The sequence below is a fragment of the Hyphopichia burtonii genome (assembly GCF_001661395.1).
Source record: "Hyphopichia burtonii NRRL Y-1933 unplaced genomic scaffold HYPBUscaffold_2, whole genome shotgun sequence".
NCBI lineage: Eukaryota > Fungi > Ascomycota > Pichiomycetes > Serinales > Debaryomycetaceae > Hyphopichia > Hyphopichia burtonii.
In genome coordinates, this window is record NW_017963729.1 from 240,301 (window position 1) to 258,996 (window position 18,696).

At 36.0% G+C, this 18,696-nt stretch overlaps 7 protein-coding genes across 7 annotated transcripts; 4 read left to right on the forward strand and 3 right to left on the reverse strand.

Annotated features, from left to right (window-relative positions):
• Positions 1 to 190: 190 nt before the first annotated feature.
• Positions 191 to 3,451, forward strand: SRO77 (putative Rab GTPase-binding protein; the record flags this gene model as incomplete). Its single annotated transcript, XM_020218392.1, has 1 exon — positions 191 to 3,451. The coding sequence occupies one exon, from the start codon at positions 191 to 193 to the stop codon at positions 3,449 to 3,451; it is 3,261 nt and encodes a 1,086-aa protein (XP_020077491.1).
• Positions 3,452 to 4,093: 642 nt separating this feature from the next.
• ARG1 (argininosuccinate synthase) lies at positions 4,094 to 5,508 on the forward strand. Its single transcript, XM_020222925.1, has one exon. It carries the CDS (start codon positions 4,157 to 4,159, stop codon positions 5,402 to 5,404), a length of 1,248 nt encoding a protein of 415 aa, XP_020077492.1. The 5' UTR covers positions 4,094 to 4,156; the 3' UTR covers positions 5,405 to 5,508.
• Positions 5,509 to 5,586: 78 nt separating this feature from the next.
• HYPBUDRAFT_4534 (aromatic acid exporter family protein) lies at positions 5,587 to 8,874 on the reverse strand (the record flags this gene model as incomplete). The annotated part of the gene is made up of 1 exon (XM_020223435.1): positions 5,587 to 8,874. The coding sequence occupies one exon, from the start codon at positions 8,872 to 8,874 to the stop codon at positions 5,587 to 5,589; it is 3,288 nt and encodes a 1,095-aa protein (XP_020077493.1).
• A 112-nt stretch (positions 8,875 to 8,986) lies between these two features.
• Positions 8,987 to 10,683, reverse strand: HYPBUDRAFT_188316 ([Histone H3]-lysine-36 demethylase). The gene has a single exon (XM_020222926.1). It carries the CDS (start codon positions 10,570 to 10,572, stop codon positions 9,100 to 9,102), a length of 1,473 nt encoding a protein of 490 aa, XP_020077494.1. The 5' UTR covers positions 10,573 to 10,683; the 3' UTR covers positions 8,987 to 9,099.
• On the forward strand, positions 10,540 to 12,189 carry HYPBUDRAFT_151904 (alpha-ketoacid dehydrogenase kinase family protein). The gene has a single exon (XM_020220745.1). It carries the CDS (start codon positions 10,795 to 10,797, stop codon positions 12,142 to 12,144), a length of 1,350 nt encoding a protein of 449 aa, XP_020077495.1. The 5' UTR covers positions 10,540 to 10,794; the 3' UTR covers positions 12,145 to 12,189.
• A 129-nt stretch (positions 12,190 to 12,318) lies between these two features.
• Positions 12,319 to 14,717, forward strand: HYPBUDRAFT_165194 (uncharacterized protein). Its single transcript, XM_020222693.1, has one exon. It carries the CDS (start codon positions 12,423 to 12,425, stop codon positions 14,484 to 14,486), a length of 2,064 nt encoding a protein of 687 aa, XP_020077496.1. The 5' UTR covers positions 12,319 to 12,422; the 3' UTR covers positions 14,487 to 14,717.
• A 91-nt stretch (positions 14,718 to 14,808) lies between these two features.
• PHO81 (Pho81p) lies at positions 14,809 to 18,657 on the reverse strand (the record flags this gene model as incomplete). Its single annotated transcript, XM_020222694.1, has 1 exon — positions 14,809 to 18,657. Exon 1 carries the CDS (start codon positions 18,610 to 18,612, stop codon positions 14,809 to 14,811), a length of 3,804 nt encoding a protein of 1,267 aa, XP_020077497.1. The 5' UTR covers positions 18,613 to 18,657.
• Positions 18,658 to 18,696: the final 39 nt, after the last annotated feature.

Genomic DNA, 18,696 nt, shown 5'->3' on the forward strand with positions numbered 1-18,696 from the left:
GTTAAAGAAGTAGTTTTTTCTGTACGTGTCGCTTTTTGGTGATGTTTTTTGTTTATGCTTTTTTAGCGCTGGTCACGTGACCACGATTTTGATTTCAAAAAAAAAAAAAAAACTACTCTTGGTGTAAGGCTATACGATGGATTAGTACTTTTTATAGTATAAAGTTCAAGATAACGAAGCTTGCTGAATAATGTTGAACAAATTGAAGCTGAGAAAAGCACCGCTTTCACTTAGTTCGGTGTCGAACGTGATCAAAACCGCTGGGGTCTCCGATCTCTCACCGGCCGATATCAATCCAAAGCATATAGAAGTTACAACTACAAGCCAATTGGGGTTGCCAAAAAACTCGGTAGTTGCAGTTGCATACGATCCAGTGCAGTCACTTTTGGCAGTGGCAACTACCGATAACCAAGTGAGAGTGTACGGTCAGCATATGGTTGAAGTTGTATTTGAGTTCAAGTCAGCTACCCCGATTTCTGAGTTGAAATTTATCAAAGGGGTATATTTGGTTTGCATTCAGCCAATTTCCGGGAACATAATTGTCTTGTCATTGCATTCTAAGGAAATATTGACCACCTACTCCCCACCAGGTAAGATCCACTCGGTTGAATCCGACCCATCTCTTGATTTCTTGATCATTGGTTTGACAAATGGTCAATTGGTGTTTTACGATGTCGATCGCATGAATCTTACTCCATTTAGAGTTGATAACTTACAGAAGGCGTTGCTACCAAAACACAAATTATCGCCTGTTCTAGGCATTGAATGGAATCCAAGAGATATCGGTACCATTTTAATCACTTATTCCCATTCGGCTATCTTGTACTCTCTTACTTCAGGATCCATCAAATCTGCTTTTATATACAAATTGAATAAAGGTGACAAAGGTTACGATTATTCCAGTTACATTGCCAATGGCGGTAAAAAGAAGATTTTCGGATCTTCCAAAGAGGTTATTCCTGAGGTAATTGAAGCACATTTTCATCCAAATGGATTGCACGTACTCACAGTCCATAGAGATAACACTTTAGCTTTTTGGGATGCAAACGATGAGACCTTGTTAGAAGCAAGAACCACTATCGAGACCGGATTACATAGGCCGGATCCAATGCCTTTGGAACCTCCAACCGGAGGATTCGCATCAATATCTAACGTTAGATGGATTGCCGGTCAAGATCCTGAAATGACTCAATTAGTTATCAGTGGTGGTGATTGTACCCAAGGTAACATTTTGAATGTTCTTGATTTCGGCTACACCTTGAAATATAGTATGACTTCTCATGAAAAACAAGGTGAGTTCTACGCTAATCCTCAAGGTCAAAGAATTATCCCGGTGACATTCTATGACCCCGATGAAAATAACCACGGCGAGTTCATCGAAAAAATTATTCCAGTTTGTGGTGAAGCACAACCTTACTTCAATGGTAATCATAATCCAGAGTACTTAATACTCTTAAGCAATGTTGGTGCTTTATACATAATAGAGTATTCTTCATTCGGAGTTGCTCAAACTGGTGGTACTGACTTGGGACGTTTAATTTTACCTCCTTCTCTTTCATTTGTTCACCCACCAGTAATTTACTCTACTGTGCAATTGGTGAAGAGACAAGACTGGTATGGGATTGTCTCAGCTAGAACCGGTGCTAGTTCAAAGTTCAAGTTGTTACTTATCGGTGGTGCGGCTGCAAATCATAAATCTGCCCCTCGTCCAATGGGTTTCAATGATAATATGAGAAGTATTTTGATTACCGGTCATGAAAACGGCCAAATTAGAATGTTAGACATATCTAGAGGTGAGCACCAAGAACCTGAAAGTATCTTGCAAATAAGCATGAAGGAAACATTGTATGACAATGGGGATCCGAAAAGTTTGAAAATAGTTGGAGTCTCTTGTGGGTTTGAAAACAGGGAAATGCTTGTTGGTTTAGCCAATGGTAATGTTGTAATCTCTAAATTTGGGAAAGTTCCAACATCTAACCAAGCCTCTGCTAGTGGACAAGATTATCATGGGTGTCCAACTCAGCATCAAAACGGAGATGCTAAAATCATGAACATTAAGGATAGGATTCTGGGAAGCTTTGCATCATCTTCAACATTCTTACCTTTATATCTACTTCAATTAGGAGGTCAAGATGAGATTTCTTGTTTGAAAATGAGTAATATCGGATTTGCCGCCATTGCTTATAAGTCAGGTAAATTAGTTGTTTGTGATGTTTCAAGAGGGCCCGCAGTTATATTCAATGAAGAATCGGTTGCAAAATTTGTACCAGCTGCTCAAGGTGAGGGTACAATCCATATCACAACTATGGAATTTTCAATTATGGAATATTCTCAAGATGGTTATTCCTCAATCATTTTGATGGCCGGGACTAACGGTGGTGGTAATTTATTATTATTCAAGATTATGCCACAGGGTAACGGTGGATTTGGAGTTGAGTTTACTGATAAGACTGTAAATCTTAATTACAGAATGTTAGGAAACGAAGACCCAATAACCTCCAAATTGGATCAAATTATTCCTATAAATGCAACTACAGGAGAATCAGCAATTGCTTCTCTCGAGAACTTTCAAAGGTTGGCAACAGGACTTGTAATTCCAGGGTTCATTATCACTGGCTCAAACCGTGATTTAAGAGTATTGAAATTACCAAGAACCAAACTTTCTCACAAGGTTATAGATGACAAGTGTTTAAGATGTGGTATTATTAGAGTACGTGATAAAGGTATTGTGTTGGCTTCATTAGTTAAAACAGGTTTTATTAAATTTTCTTCCTTGCCTTCTTTAAGTGATATAACTGATATCAAATTACCTAAAGAAGTTTATAGAAAAGTTCAAGAAGCTTTAGAGTCAGGAATTGCATCAAAATCTGATATCTTACCCAACGGGGAAGTCTTTGTTAGACTCAGTGAAACTGAATTGGTTAACTTATGTTCATCTCATGATGATAGTAAACTTCGGAAATTACATAAAGAAGACAAAAGTACTGACTTATTATTCAATGAAAATGCAATTATCCCACCCCGTCCTTCGGTTAGTGCTATGCAATGGGCCAAAGGTTTTAGCAAATTCACAAGTGTTGAGGATTTAGCATTCTTAATTGCTGGACCAAATAGAAAACCGGCCAAGCACCCGGAAAGCAGATTGGCTCACAACATCAGCCCCGAGGCTAATCCCCAACAAGGGTATGGATTTGGGGGTGGAGGGCCACCCAAACCTGATCCAAATGATCGTGGGTACGCGGAGCCAGTTAGAAGGGGCACTGGAAGTTCCAATCCGTATGCAATCCCAACAGCCGGTAGCTTCATGAGAACCGTTCAGGACGGTCTCGACTCGGTCGAAGAGTCTGTCAACGGGTATGCAAGCAATATGAGTGAAGCTATGAGTGAGGGAATCGATAATCAAAAGAAATCGATGTATGGAGCAGCTTTCAAAAGTAAATTCGGTTTCTGATCTTACAAAACTTTTTTTTTTTACTTCAATGTATATATTTCAAAATCCTTCCTGATATCTGCCATGTACTATAGCACTTGTTTCTATTCACAAGTATTTCATGTTCCTCCCTACTTAGACCAGCATTTGCTTTGACTGCAAATTCAACCTAACCCCAGTAGGCTCAGCCTACAGTCTGAAGGAATTGTTTTGTACACCAGTTTCTAAAATGCAATGCCCGTGATATTCATGCTTGTCTAGCGTATTTATAATTGCAGCCCGTAGGTCTAAGTATATATTTCCAAACGAACCAATCTGGAGAAGCATAGACTTGATTGCAGCACCGCTTGTATCAAGCCAAAACAGAGCCTGAAAAATATGACTAAGCGGCTTTGAACCAACGCACACACCATCAATGACTCTTTCTTGATCAAAATGAATTGTTGGCCCCAAAGCAGCTCTGAATCTGTATTGGTAAATTTTTCAGTTTATGCAGAGTTACTTTTTGATAGCGAAGAGAATCCGGGTAACTGCAATGACTCATTCTCAATTAGGATATTTGAAGTTTGGCGCGGTGGACAATCAGTAAAAATGCTGCTATATGATTCCGGGCACACAAATTATAAAAGGACCTAATTTCTCCTTGAAAAATTTTTCATTTAGGTTTTTCTTCTTTCATTAATATTCTAATTATATATTTCTTACATTAATATAATATCATAAATAATGTCTAAAGGTAAAGTTTGTTTGGCCTACTCTGGTGGTTTAGATACTTCTGTTATCTTAGCTTGGTTATTGGAACAAGGTTATGAAGTTATCGCTTTCTTAGCTAACATTGGTCAAGAAGAAGATTTTGAAGCTGCTGAAAAAAAGGCATTGGCCATTGGTGCTACCAAGTTTGTTGTTGTTGATGTTAGAAAAGAGTTTGTTGAAAAAGTTTGTTTCCCAGCCATCCAAGCTAATGCTGTTTATGAAAATGTTTACTTATTAGGTACCTCATTGGCTAGACCAGTGATTGCCCAAGCTCAAATCAAGGTTGCTGAAGAAAATGGTTGTTTTGCTGTTTCTCATGGTTGTACTGGTAAAGGTAATGATCAAGTTAGATTTGAATTATCGTTTTACGCTTTAAAACCAGATGTTGTTGTCATTGCTCCATGGAGAGACCCAGAATTTTTCAACAGATTTGCTGGTAGAAATGATTTATTGGAATATGCTTCTTCTAAAGATATTCCAGTTGCTCAAACCAAGGCCAAACCATGGTCTACTGATGAAAACTTGGCTCATATTTCTTTCGAAGCTGGTATTTTAGAAAATCCAGATACCACTCCTCCAAAAGATATGTGGAAATTAACTGTTGATCCAACTGACGCTCCTAACACCCCAGAAGATTTCTCAGTCGTTTTCGAACAAGGTTTACCAGTTAAATTAGTCTTGGCTGGTGGTAAAACTATTACCGATCCTGTTGACTTATTCCTTGAAGCCAATGCTTTAGCTAGAAGACACGGGGTTGGTAGAATCGATATTGTTGAAAACAGATTCATCGGTATTAAATCTAGAGGTTGTTACGAAACCCCAGGTTTAACCATCTTGAGATATGCTCACATTGATTTAGAAGGTTTAACCTTAGATCGTGAAGTTAGAGCCATCAGAGATCAATTTGTTACTCCAAGTTATGCCAAACAGTTATACAATGGTATGTACTTCACCCCTGAATGTGAATATGTCAGAGCTATGATTCCACCATCTCAAAAAACTGTTAATGGTGTTGTCAGAGCCAGAGTTTACAAAGGTAACTTCATTGTCTTGGGTAGATCTTCTGACACTGAAAAATTATATGATGAAACTGAATCTTCTATGGATGAATTGACTGGTTTCTCTCCAGAAGATACCTCTGGTTTCATTGCTGTTCAATCTATCAGAATTAAGAAATATGGTGAAGCCGCTAGAGAAAAAAACCAACCATTAGACTTGTAAACATGAAACATAACTTTAACGAAATAATATATTTAACAAAAATGAGTACTTTGCGAATACTCAATGTATTTTAGCTATTATATAAACATAAAATATACTTAATTATTGATACGAAGAAAGCTTTCTATACTAAATTTTGCAACTTCTCTGGTAGCCAAAAGAAGATAAGTCCAAGAAATGTACTAGTCGTTTTTAAAGTCTAATACAAGATCATTATCGACATCATACTTTTCTCCCACGAGATTTTTGACAGCAAACGAAATTTGATCAAGTCTTTTATAAATCAAATGAGATAATAATAACGTTACAACATTCAAACGGCCATCTGGGCTGAATAGCCTGTCGAAGTCTAATCTATCCAAAAAATTTTGGGAACTAGTTTCATAGCTTCTTCTACCATCTGTGTAAAACCTTTCACTTAAAGAAACCTTATTGATTCCCCATTGGGTTCTCAAGATATCGAGGTGTTTTATAGATAAATTAGAAGACAAAACTTTCGGCAAAGGACTTTTGGATCTTAGGGATTGTGATGTCATATGTACTAATGAAAAAATGTCAGCGGTTAAATCTATATCACACCAACCTGCTCGGTGAATGATATGATCCATCCAATCATTGGGATCTTTAACTTGATCGACAATAGTAAACATCATGAAATATAATTGAACCACGTCGTTTATTAATGAATGTAGTTTGGTATATTTATCTTGTGGCCATAGACCATATAGTGGAACCTCATATTGAATTGGTTTCATAAGAGCCTTCACTTTTGCTAATGTCAACAATATATGTCTAAACCTTTCAACAAGAATGTCATGTCTATTAAGAACATGAAGACCTGGACTCTTGATTCTTTGCATTGCCAATTTGGTGACATTACAGTGCAAGTTACCAGTTGCTTCAAGGGCGTTTGCTAAGGATTTTCTAACAGCAGCTTTACTACTATTAACTTTGGGGAATACAGTGGCCAAGAAAGCTGCCACTAAACCAATCACAACACTGATGAATCTAGTTACAGCCGGACGAAGACCGTGTCCTATGTTGGCCAACTGGTTATATGTATCGACCCAACTTGTACCTAAGGTTAAGACCGGAGTTATAGCAATCATTACTGATGGCATAGCACTAACATGCAGAGCATGATGTCTGTAGTATGCAAGGAAAAAGTACACTACAGCAGTTACTGGTAGATAACCTCTTTCCTTCCCGGTAGATATATACCATGCTACCAATCCAACAAGAGAACCCAAAAACGAATAGACAATCTTACAAACAAACATGTATATAGTTTCGGCTGAATACTCTGAAGTTGAAACAGCGCATGTAATTGGAAGCCAAATCAATCTATTACTGAAATACCAACCTGCAGTTGTACGACAATAATACGGGATAGAACAGATAGTAACCAAACCACCTACTCTAATCCAAAACCATAAATGTTCATTTAAAATGTAATGGTTGTAAAAATGGATGCAAAAACTACCAACTTTCATGAATATGTTGGAAGGTTGTAAAGCATCTGGATCCCTTGCCTTTACTTGCTCTTCCAAAAACTGTTTAGACAGCGTAGTAGGATCCTCTGTGGAGAGACTTGATTGGAAAGTGGACTTAGTACTATAGTTTGAATGTGTAAAATAAGTGATTATCATGGGTTTCGGTCTTGATTCATCTAAATCGAGAAATAAATCAATAACTTTTATTAGCTCTTTGCATTGCTCTTGAACAATGAAAAATAATAACGAAGATTGACTGATAAAAGTCAAGACAGTCTCTTCGTTTTTATTAGCTTCTCTCATCATGTCTGTTCGACTTCTTTCGGCCAATTCAAGATCTTTTAATTCATCGATCATTCTCTTTCTTATTGCAACGATTTTATCATGATTAAGCTTTTGAGAAGCTTCACATTTGCGACGAATAGAGGGGATGAAATAACTGCCTAATCTATAATTGTTTGCAGCAAAAATCCAATCCACCACTGTGTCGAATGCTTCAGTCGTGCAGATTAATATTGGCTTGAAAGCTTCTTTAATGTGTTCTGATATGTAATCTAGATCTGCTAAAGATACTCTTTCAGTTGGATCTTGACCTTCAAACCTGTTCCTAAGTTCAGTTATGCGTTTTTCATTTTCGAATTGTCCCACTTCATAATATGATTCTCTCAAGGTTGATAAAAGTTTCCCGTGTGCTGAATCTTGAAAAGTGCTTGCAACACTAGCTCTCCGTTGTAGCCCAGCAAAAATATTTGAAGCCGTATCTTTTCTTTCAGCTAATAATTGGTAGAAATATTCAAAGCCGGCAGTTATACTAATGAGATTTTTCAAATGAGAACGATATTCAGCGAGATTACCTGGATCGAAACGACTATAAGCAATTTCATACCGTGCTGTTAAAGCAAACAAATCTAAAGCTGGAACCTTTACTCTAAGCAGGGTGATATCTTTTGAAAATTGCAGAAAGTTACGAAAGTTATCCGCAGAGGGTTTGAGTGAAAAAACAAATCTTGAATTACATTTATTGACATTTCCAAGGGCCTTAAGAATATTTCCGGAAGCACTGAAATATTTATAACTTGAAGTAAATGGGAAAATAAACAAAGCAGTTAAAATTCTCATGCAGTAAGATAGCCCCATAGGCTTTAATATATTAAAACCAATAAGAGTAGGAGCAAATATAGGAACCATGACGTTGTAAGAACATTGAATTACAAACATAATAACTGCACTAACAAAACCCATACGCATTATAGGATGAATTTTCTCAAACAAGCCAAAAGTAGTCATTCCAATGATTAACGCAACAATCCAAACGACGGTGGTCCTGGTCTCCAAATATCTACCTGTGAAAAACTGATCGACTAAACACAGTTCACCTCCTTCCCTAGTACAGATTCCTTCTTGGATCAACTCTGCAAGTAAAGCTTCAGCAGTTGGCCAACCTCGTATCTTAGCTTGAATAGCCATAGCAACAACTGAAAATAGCCATCCCCAAATTAAAAAGAAACCCGCAAGAAATGTTACCATCAAGTTAAGACTTATCAGTTGGCCACCTGGAGCAATAATAAATAGCATGATTTGAAATAAATACGCCCCACCACCCAACCAATGACTAATTTTGGGAATTACACAGAATATAACAGTTATCCATACCAGAATCCACGTTGAAAATGCAGTTCGAAAAGAGTTCATGTCCAAATGATCTAAAAACCAACCAGGTCTAAATGTTTCTAGGTATTTACGCCATATTGGCTTTCTTTTATTAACTTTTTCCTGACTGATATCAGACGTTGCGTCCGATTCTTTATAAACATTGAAGGGACCGTCACCACCACTGGTGTCTATTTCCTCATTATGAGCAGAACTCTTCGGAGTTGATTCATTCTCGTTTGCTGGGTCATAACTTTGAGGTTGCACAATAGAGGACCCTGAAATTGTTTCTTCCAAGGACCGCGCAGAATTTCGATTAGACAGCATTGTGATTTACTAGCCTATCTTTAAGAAACAGAAAGTTTGGGAGCTAATCAGTATTTATAATTACCCTGGAAAACTTCAGCCTTGATATATGTAATCCCCTTAACATGTGAATGCCGATTGCTTCATCGGCCATTTGTTCGAACCGACTTTCCTTGGTTGCGACCGTTATATTTATTTTTTTTTCCCTCTTTTTTTTTTTTTTGTTTTGTTAGTGTATTTTTGGTCTCAAGACAACAGTTTGCACCATTCAGTGAGTTTACTTAAATACTCGGGGACGTTCTTACCTATTAGGTTGGTAGGAACGGAGCGTTTTGCAGCTGCGTTTGTTTTGCTGCGTTCAAGATGGTCGCTAAGTTGATCAATGAGTTTGTTTAAGATATTGTAAGCTTTGGGGTGATGTATTTCTGGAATATCGTTTTCCTGTTTGATCGGTGTAGACTCTATATCTTCGATGAAGGCATCTTGATTGTTGAAATAGTACCAGCTTGTGAGCCATAACACCTTGTTGAACATGGGGAACCTGAACTTACTTGGTACTCTGGTCTTTTTCTCAATGTCATTGATTTTAAGATGCATCTCAAGACTATTTAGCAGCAAAAAATTACCTCCTATGACTACTGAGTCTTCCGGCGTATACACTGCGTGGATCCAGCCACTTGGGATGATGAACAAATCTCCTTCCTTTAATGTTGCCTTGAAACCACCGGCTGGTTTGCTTTGTCTTCCCTTATAACTTTTGGTGTAATCTCCAAACCACGTAAAGTTTTGATGGGGTTCTTGACACCATGCCGTGTATAAATACAAGTTGAGGTCGGTTGGAGGGTACAATAGAAAAGTCTTCTTGCCCTTGCATACCGTATAGTAAACACAAGTGCCTGAGAAATCTAGATGGAAATCAGTGTAAGATGATTTGACTGACATTAAACAGTACTTTGTCACTTGAGGACGGGGTTGGTTCTTTTCTCCGTATGACCAGACTTTATCCACCAAGTCCAAGTCTTTCACAACATTGGGTCGGGAAAATGCTTTTCCTATATCGTCAACCTGGGATACTTCCAACGAGATCACATTTCGAATTCGATCTCTACTTTCTGCATCGGTATAGAAATATTCTTTCCACTTACTCATGTTCCAACCGGGCAGAACCCCCTGCTGGGTGAGAACATCCATCACTTCAACTGGAGTGTCACCGCCTACCTTATCTTCTATGTACTGAACGCTGATTTCTTCACGGCGAGCTGGCAATTTCATTCCTGATTTTTCCAAGTCAACTTGTGGTATAAGGACCGGCTTCGGTAACTCGGTCCTGAGCACGTATTCTTTATTCAATTTTTCAGACTCTAGCACTTCTATATATGGGGTCTTTTCTTCGCTGGTTGCATCAGGCTCGAAGTTTAGGAAATTGTATACATGATGATGATTTGCCTTATCAATTGCAAATGTTTCACCTTCATTAAGAGCAACATAATCGATTTGAACTCTAGCCCTCTTCAGTTTCCTTCGGAATGACGATTCGCCATGTTTGGCAGAACACACTTGACAATGGTATGTGTTTAGATTCTTTATCTCGGGTTGGGTGAGTTTGGTGCAAATGGCATGATACCATTTCTTGCATACATCACACTGTATCCACGACGTTGATTTGGGGCTATCCAACGGATTCCCAACACATAAAGCACATGCCTCCAAGCTACTCATCTTCAATTGTGTCGTTAAGTCTTCAATGGACTCGTAAGTGGGCTTTCTATTATACTAGTGATTTGGGCCCGTGAAGTAGCGTTTTTTTTTTTCAGTTGCACCATTTTATTGTCCGTTTTTTCCTCTGTAACTGAGATTTTGCACTTGACTCATTAGATGTCTATCCTTCTTAGCTCTAGTATCCTTAGAATTGGAATATTTATCACAGTTTGAACTGGTACCATGATTAGAGTAAGTCATCTGTTGCACAAGCAGTTTGCTATAGGCATGAAAAGCTATCAGAGCAAGCTGGTAAGACAAGTCCAATGTTTTTCCAACAGTTCCAAAAGATTCAACTCACAAGAAACCTCATCAAAGGTATCATCTTCGGAGCAGCAGAAAGCGTTTCTTAAGGAATATAAGATCCGGTCGTCGTTAGAAAGGCTTATATACTATTATGCATCCAAACCTCTCCCCAAATTTTCAATCAAAGCGTTGTATGACCAATCTCGAAAATTATCAGAACCCTTCATCTTGCAAAATGCAAGAGATACGGTGGAAGCCTTGCTTGCGTATAATGCAAGGAGACTTAAGGAGTTCAGGAATTTGCCTTATCTAGTGATGTTAAATCCCCTGATATCTGAATCATACAACATGTATCTAAAATCAATGTCAGCATTGCTTAATGCTTCATTGAATCCTCCACTCACGGTCAAAGATAATGAAGAATTTCAAGAAAGCACGCTTAATGCATTTATCAACATTCATGCGGATACTTTACCCGGCTTATCCAAAGGATTTGGTGAGGTGATCCACTTGATATCTCTTGAACAGATTAAACAATTTTTAGATGTGCATTTAAAAGAACGTATCAGTATGCGTCTTATTGTGCACCAGCATATTGAATTGTCAAAGGCTTTAAATAGTCCTGCTGGATATGAAAAAGGTGGTGATTTCAATGGGGTAATCAAAAATCTTAATATTCTGGATATTGTTAGGAAAAATGCCGAATTAGTAAATGATATCTGTTTGATGAAGTATGATACAGCCATTCCTATAAAGATAGATCATAATCTATACCCAACCAGCTATTGGAGTAGACGCGATCCTCCTTTACAACTAGATGAGAAAACTGGAGATGTCTTCTTCCCTTACATTGAATATCATCTTGATTATATCTTTATGGAACTATTTAAAAACGCATTTCGTTCCCATGCAGAAAACAAAATTGCTGATCCAGTTCAAATCACCATCTCTACCTCTTCCAATCCTTCCTATCTAGAAGTAAGAATACGTGATAAAGGCAAAGGTATACCACAAAATACTTTAAATCATATATTTGACTATTCCTTCACAACATATGAGTCAAACGAAGGTGAAGCCTACAAGACTCTAAATGTTCCACCCGGATTAGGAGGCAACACTGTAGCGGGTATGGGTTATGGCCTTCCTTTACTGAAAAACTACGTTGAAATCTTTAACGACACCTTGCATGAACATTCTGACGATGGTCCTAGTATAAAAGGTCTGTTATCGGTACAAAGCTATTACGGTTGGGGTACCGATGTCTATCTCAAGACTGTTGGTGTCTAATGTTGTTCGTCTATAGTCTTTAATAGTAATCTAATCTAATGATGATAATTATGTAATCGTTTCTATTGTACTAAGGTGATGTTCTATGCGGGATTGGCTTGCGCTCGAAAAACTTAACTAGTGATCATAACATTTCCGTTCTTTTTTCTTTTCTTACTATATCGGTTTATTCAAGGTTCAATTACGAAGTATTGAAAGGTAAGCTTGGGTTCCTCTATTCCATTCTTTTTCTGGTAAAAAAAAGCAGCTTTTCATCATAGAAATTGGCTGCTTTGGATATGGTTGAGCCAATGTTTGAAAGGTCTCTGGTTAATTATCTGGACAACCATGCCGATGGGTCGGTGCCAATCACTTCTTTCCCGGTAGTCAAGCTTAGTAAATCGGAGCTTAATGAACAATTGCATCCTATATTAATCAATAGTGATACCGGTGAGTGCAACCAAAACCTATGCACATATTTTAAGATCATCATTGATAATTTATACTTCCCAGATGGAGAGACACCAAGCAATTACCATCATCTCTCAATTTACGCTTTGAAATTGCTTGATCTGAATCTTTTTGTTAAGAACTATAGGTGGTGTGTTGGGAAGATCTTGAGTTTACTCCAAGTTTTCATTGATATTCAAAACTGCCCAGATGAATTCGGTACTAATAAAGAATTACAGAGAGAAAGTGTTTGTATGAAAGAATTTCTTTGTATAATACTTTTGCTTCTACTTAAGTTGAAAAATGAGCAAAATATTAATGAATTCAACCACGAAGAAAGCATGCATCCTAATTTTAGATCCATTGATGCTGATTCACTCTTTGAGGTTTTAATAGATCTTGATTTTGTAACTATAATTGGAAATTTGATATCTGCCCATATAACTCACTCCGAAGTCAATCACGCTTCCTTTGTTTTCCTTAAATTTAGTGCCGATATCCTATTTGAGTACTTGTATAACGTTGTTTTATTATCGGATCAAGAATTTCATAGCTTGACCAACCAAACAAATCTCATTCCTATTCTCATTAAAGATTTGCTTTCAAATGAAAACTTCAACAATTATGATATTGATGGTGATGATTTTGAAGATGAAGATAAGTTGATTGCTTACGAAGAATTTAAATTGCTTCTTCTCATCAACGAACAATACTTAATGAAATCTTATAGCGCAAGAAGTATGAGCAATAAAGTTTTCGAAGGATTAATCAATGGTGTGGATAATGTGTCTCTCCATGAGAAAAATTCTGCTTCCCGTAGTAGCATATCGGGTTTTATAAATTTATTGGTCTATCATATAAACAGAGAAGAGTCTCATATTATCAAAATATTGATTCTTAAATTTCTATACTTGGTTTTTACAACATCCTATACTACAAAGTTGCCATATGTCAATGACTTGAAGATCTTGATTGATATATTTATTCGTGAACTTAATGATCTTGATTATACAGATGATTCTTCTGACGAGAATAGAATACTTATCATTACTTACTTGAAAGTAATGTATCCATTATTGATGTTCTCTCAATTAAGTGAACTTCAACAGGGTTATAAAACTAAGGAAATTCTAGAATTACTTCATAATTTAATTCTCAATGGGGACTCTTCCAATAAATCGACAACTAACTCTGATGACAAACAAGAGAATATCGTTGCCAAACTCGCTATGAAATGCTTGTCAGTTTCTTGGTTGAAAAGAAAGAAAAAATCATCATCTCCTGGGTCTGATTCTTCAAATTCTAGCTCTCCAGTAATTACAAACAATTCATTGAAACATAATAATAATAACAATTCTTCGGATGCGTCCTTAGAGTCCAAACTGAGCTTGTCCAATACACACGATATAGCCGGGACCCTTGATCTGAATGATTCATCTGACTCTCTTGCTGCGTCCTTCACTAGAATTGCATCTGTTAGAGCATCCACAATAAACGACTATCACCAACACACAACTCTGCATAACCTTGCAACAAGTAACACTGCCGATAGCCATAATTCAATTGTTGAGAACAATGGTAACATCTTTTTGCAAGATTCAATCTCCAAGATGACTATAAAACAACCAAATGAAACTAGAAAATCCAATTTATTAGATTTACCTAAAGAATACTTGAAAGAAAAGCCACTACCCCCAGTTTATGAATTCTATTCCGGAAATAGATCTAATGCATCGTCTAACTCGAATATCTCTACCTCTTCTTCAAATTCCTTACTTCAGAAAGCGTTGAAGAAAAAGGCACCACCACCTCCTCCTCCTCCACACTTGAAAGGTCATATCAATGTACCGTCTAGACAGCATAATGATTCCAAGATTGCACCTCCTCCACCTCCTCCAAGACGCAGGCGTTAAAACATTCCCCATAATTTGTCTTTTTTTTTCAGCATAACAAATATTGATCATAGATCTCCTTCACTTACTACTTGATTCTGTAACTCATATCTTATTCTACTAGCTTTTTCCATTTATTCCTTTCTCATTTGTTCTTTTATTTTGATTTGCTTGCTGTATTCCATTTCTTGTTTTATTATAAAATAACTTTTGGGTGACGACTCACTCCGTGTTTAGATACTAATAAAAAAGGTAGCTTAATTATTAATAAAATTTTTAAACTTTACGTTTGAATATTTATATTTGTATATATATTTATATATATTCATTTTAGAAACTAATATTACATAGTTATATCTTCTTTGAAACTTAACACATCGTCAAACCTTAATCCATTGATTTCAGTCTTTGTATAACAATCTAATTCTTTACTGATAGTACTTTCATCATCATTCAAGTCGAATATGTCGTTAGATGCAACCAAAATCAATCCTCTGGATCTGATTAAGGGAATTAGCTTAGGAACCAAGTTTAATAAATGAATTGATGTTATTAACCCAATCAAATTATTGTTAATTGTAAAGTTGACTGCTTCTTTGATAGATCTAATGGTTAATTCTTGGTCATTAGCAAGTAGTCTGTCTTGACGAACCTTGTTCTTGGAGTTATTTGAACTATATAAGGGTAAGTCAGTAGTTGTACCATCTTTCAAATCGTTGAGCATCAATCCATTTGTAGTTCTAGATTCAAACTCATTGGTAAAAGTATTATAAACAACACCATTCATAACTAAAAATACCGGAAAGTTTGGTTGTTTCCAATTAACAATCTTACAAACTAAAGAGTTGGAAGACAAAAATATGATTGATCTCACCAGACTTGGACCGTATTTAATTTTCAGGGATCTTATGTGATTGAAAACGTCATTCAATGTCATATCAATAAAACTATTCAAGTTCAGCTGAATGTTCACAACAAATGGTAGGTTTTCTAATTCATAGAGAGAAGGAAAAATTAATTCTAAATTTAAATTTATCTCCACATTGAGTATATCCAAAAATATGTCTAAAGGTAAGTAAATAATTTTCAACAATTTTTTGATTAAGGATAATTCATTTTTAGTCATCTTGGACAAGTCATGAATCACTTTTCTGTAATCAAATAAATTATCAGTCATGGAATTTAATTGTTCAAGAGATAAATTAGGTAAGTATAAATCGATATTTTCAGTTACCGGAATTGACCAATGTGGACATACCACGGGCGTACCATCATTTAATAAACAAATCTTAATTCTCAAGTATTCACCAGATAATGAGGTTGCAGTTACAAATGAAGATGAATTTCCGCCTCCTGATTTTAATTCAGATGTAGATGTCACAGTGTTTATGATATTGGTAGAATTACCATTCCCTGTCGAGATATTCTGGTTAATATTAACACCTTTTCCGGCTTGTAAGCTAGAAGGTGATAAGAAATTTGTAGGTGATAACCCACCTGCAGCATTAAGTTTTAAAGTTTGATTATTCTTGACAAAATTTGTAGAAGATTTCCAATATGTATCAAACTTTGACGTTTCTAACAAATTACCAGAAAATGGAAAGATGACTTGATAGTTGAATTTCAACTCCCCGATATTTTTAAGTCTCAAATCAAACAAAGGTAATTGAATGGAGCTTATTTCAGGAGATGAAGTATCAATTTGTGAAAATGCTAATGCTGTTGTTTTAGCAATTAATCTTGTACCAAACTTGGGGAATACTTCAAAGTCAATTCTGAACTCATTAAGAGAATCAATATCAGTTTGAAAGATACATTTGTTATTGGCCTTAGCCTCATCAGCAACTGGTAACAAAATATTTCTAGGGACTATATCTGATATGTTAGAGGTTAAAGTTATTCTTCCGGGCTTTAGATCAGTTGTTGAATTAAAAAGATTGATGAAATCGGAATCATTTGGGAAAATTAACTCAATCAATACCTTTTGTTCCAAAAAGTTATGACCATATCTTCTCAAGGGTAAAATAGGAGGAGGTAACTCCAAATGAGGGATTGACTCGACGTTTCCTTTTTCGATACCACCACTGTCTTCTGAGTCATCACCCTCGTCTAATATAGACATAGCTGCACCATCCTTATTTGTAGAATTTTCCAGAGAAGATGAAGAATGCATACTTGATTTATCAATTATTGAAGGAGGGGAAATCGGAGGGAAGTTTTTGTTACCGAAAGCCTGTCTATGGTAAGTAAGCAATTGGTTAAGAACATCAATATGACCTTCGACGACACAGTAGTATAAAACATTATAGCCATCTTCATCAATAATATCTAATTTAGCACCAACGTTAACTAATTCTTGAGTTGTTTTAACATGACCTTCCAGTGCAGCATAGAATAAAGGAGGCCATTTGTTTAAACCGTCAAGCTTATTAACATCAGCACCATATTGAATTAGAAGTTTTATTAATTTGTAGTGACCAGATCTTGCCAAAACATGAAGAGGCAATAAACCTTCGACATCCTGTTGATTAACCAATGCAGTATTTGGATCACACGAGGATAAGAGAAATTCAACTGTTTGAAAATCACCATATTTACAAACGTAATTTATTGGTAAGTATTGCAATTTAGAATCGTCAAGTTTAGGAGAGCAATTACTTCCCATTTGAACTAATTTCTTAATGATTTCAAAATTACCATGTTTTATAGCTAATAGTAAGGCAGACATTGATTCGTTATCCAAATCATCTATATGATTTTTTGGGAAATAAGGTAAGATGATATCGAGTAAATCCAATCGATTATTTTGAGATGCATAATGTAGGCAATTACGGCCATTAAAGTCTCTGCAAATTAGAAGTCTTTGGAGGGTTTTTGGTGAGACTTTATTCACAATATATTCAACAATGAATTTTCTTGAATGATCTATGCTATCGGTAGAGTTTAAAACTTTGACACCATTATTGATAAGAACATGTTGACTACTTTCATGGGTTGAGGCTAGAGCAATAGAGCAACATTCATGGATTACGTTTTTATTGTTATTGAAATCATCACTAATGAAACCAAAATCTAATTGGTAATCGATTAATTTAAGGAAAGATTCCAAGAAATTATCAGATATTTTTAAATTTGATATGGATAATAGGAAGATTTTGGAAAGCTTAAAAGATTCTGTACTGCTGAACTGTATTTTAGTTTCGCTAGTCAATTTATCGTCATCATTATTTTGTTTTGAAGGACTTCTAACTTTATCGATCCATCTGCTCAAGACTGACAAATCAGTATCTTTAATGGTTGCCACATTGACGAAACTTGAGTATAATTCATCAATTTCATTATTATCAGAATGCACAATTGACCCGTGTCTTGATTGAAAGTTTGAAGAAACTGAACCATGTCTTTCATGCTGTTCGTTTTGAATATTTGAGGTTGAATTTGTACGGGAGAATCCTGGGTGGGGTAAATATTGTTTATTTGGGAACCCACTATAATTATCTAAAGCAGAATAATCGCCATCCATAATTGATTCAAGGTCAAATAAAGATTGAGTAACTAAATCACTCAAGTCATTAATTTCATTTTTATGGAAAACTGGTTGAACACTAACTGCTGTTGATATGAATAGTTCTTTAGTATGGGATTTTGATCTTTTATCCCATTTTTTAACAACTTTACTAAACCCAGTTTCATTTAATTCTATAAATTGTTGTAATCTGATCAAATCTTGATGAATTTTTTTAAAATTTTGGTACAAGTTTAAATATGAAATTGATTTTTTAAAATTTGCATTTGAATTATTGGTGTTATTCGTACCATCAGTGTGTTCTTTTGATTTTGAAAATAATTCATCTCTTTTCATAACCAATAAATCTAAATTTACTGCTAAATTAGCTTGTTTTTCCAAGTAAAATGAATTCACTTTATCCAATTCTCTTTCAACCCTAAAGAAAAACGATGCTTTATTCTCTTTCAATGTCTGTTGGATCTCATCTTGTGATAAGGGTGTATCTATTCCGTGTTTAGAAGCGGTAGCTGGTTTAGCTAATTGTTTGATCAATTTCTTTAGTGCTTTATAGTCAATGAAATGACCAGAATACTCTGGCAACTCAAGTTGTCTCGAGGCAAGATACTTACCAAACTTCATCCTGCTCAAGTAAACTTCCTAGATAATCCAATACTACACTTCTTCTGGCGTTTAGTCAACGGTTTCAATTCTCATAGGGTTCAA

Coding starts and splice junctions, on each gene's coding strand:
- ARG1 (XM_020222925.1), top strand. CDS start 4,157: ATGTCTAAAGGTAAAGTTTGTTTGGCCTACTCTGGTGGTTTAGATACT.
- HYPBUDRAFT_188316 (XM_020222926.1), bottom strand. CDS start 10,572: ATGAGTAGCTTGGAGGCATGTGCTTTATGTGTTGGGAATCCGTTGGAT.
- HYPBUDRAFT_151904 (XM_020220745.1), top strand. CDS start 10,795: ATGATTAGAGTAAGTCATCTGTTGCACAAGCAGTTTGCTATAGGCATG.
- HYPBUDRAFT_165194 (XM_020222693.1), top strand. CDS start 12,423: ATGGTTGAGCCAATGTTTGAAAGGTCTCTGGTTAATTATCTGGACAAC.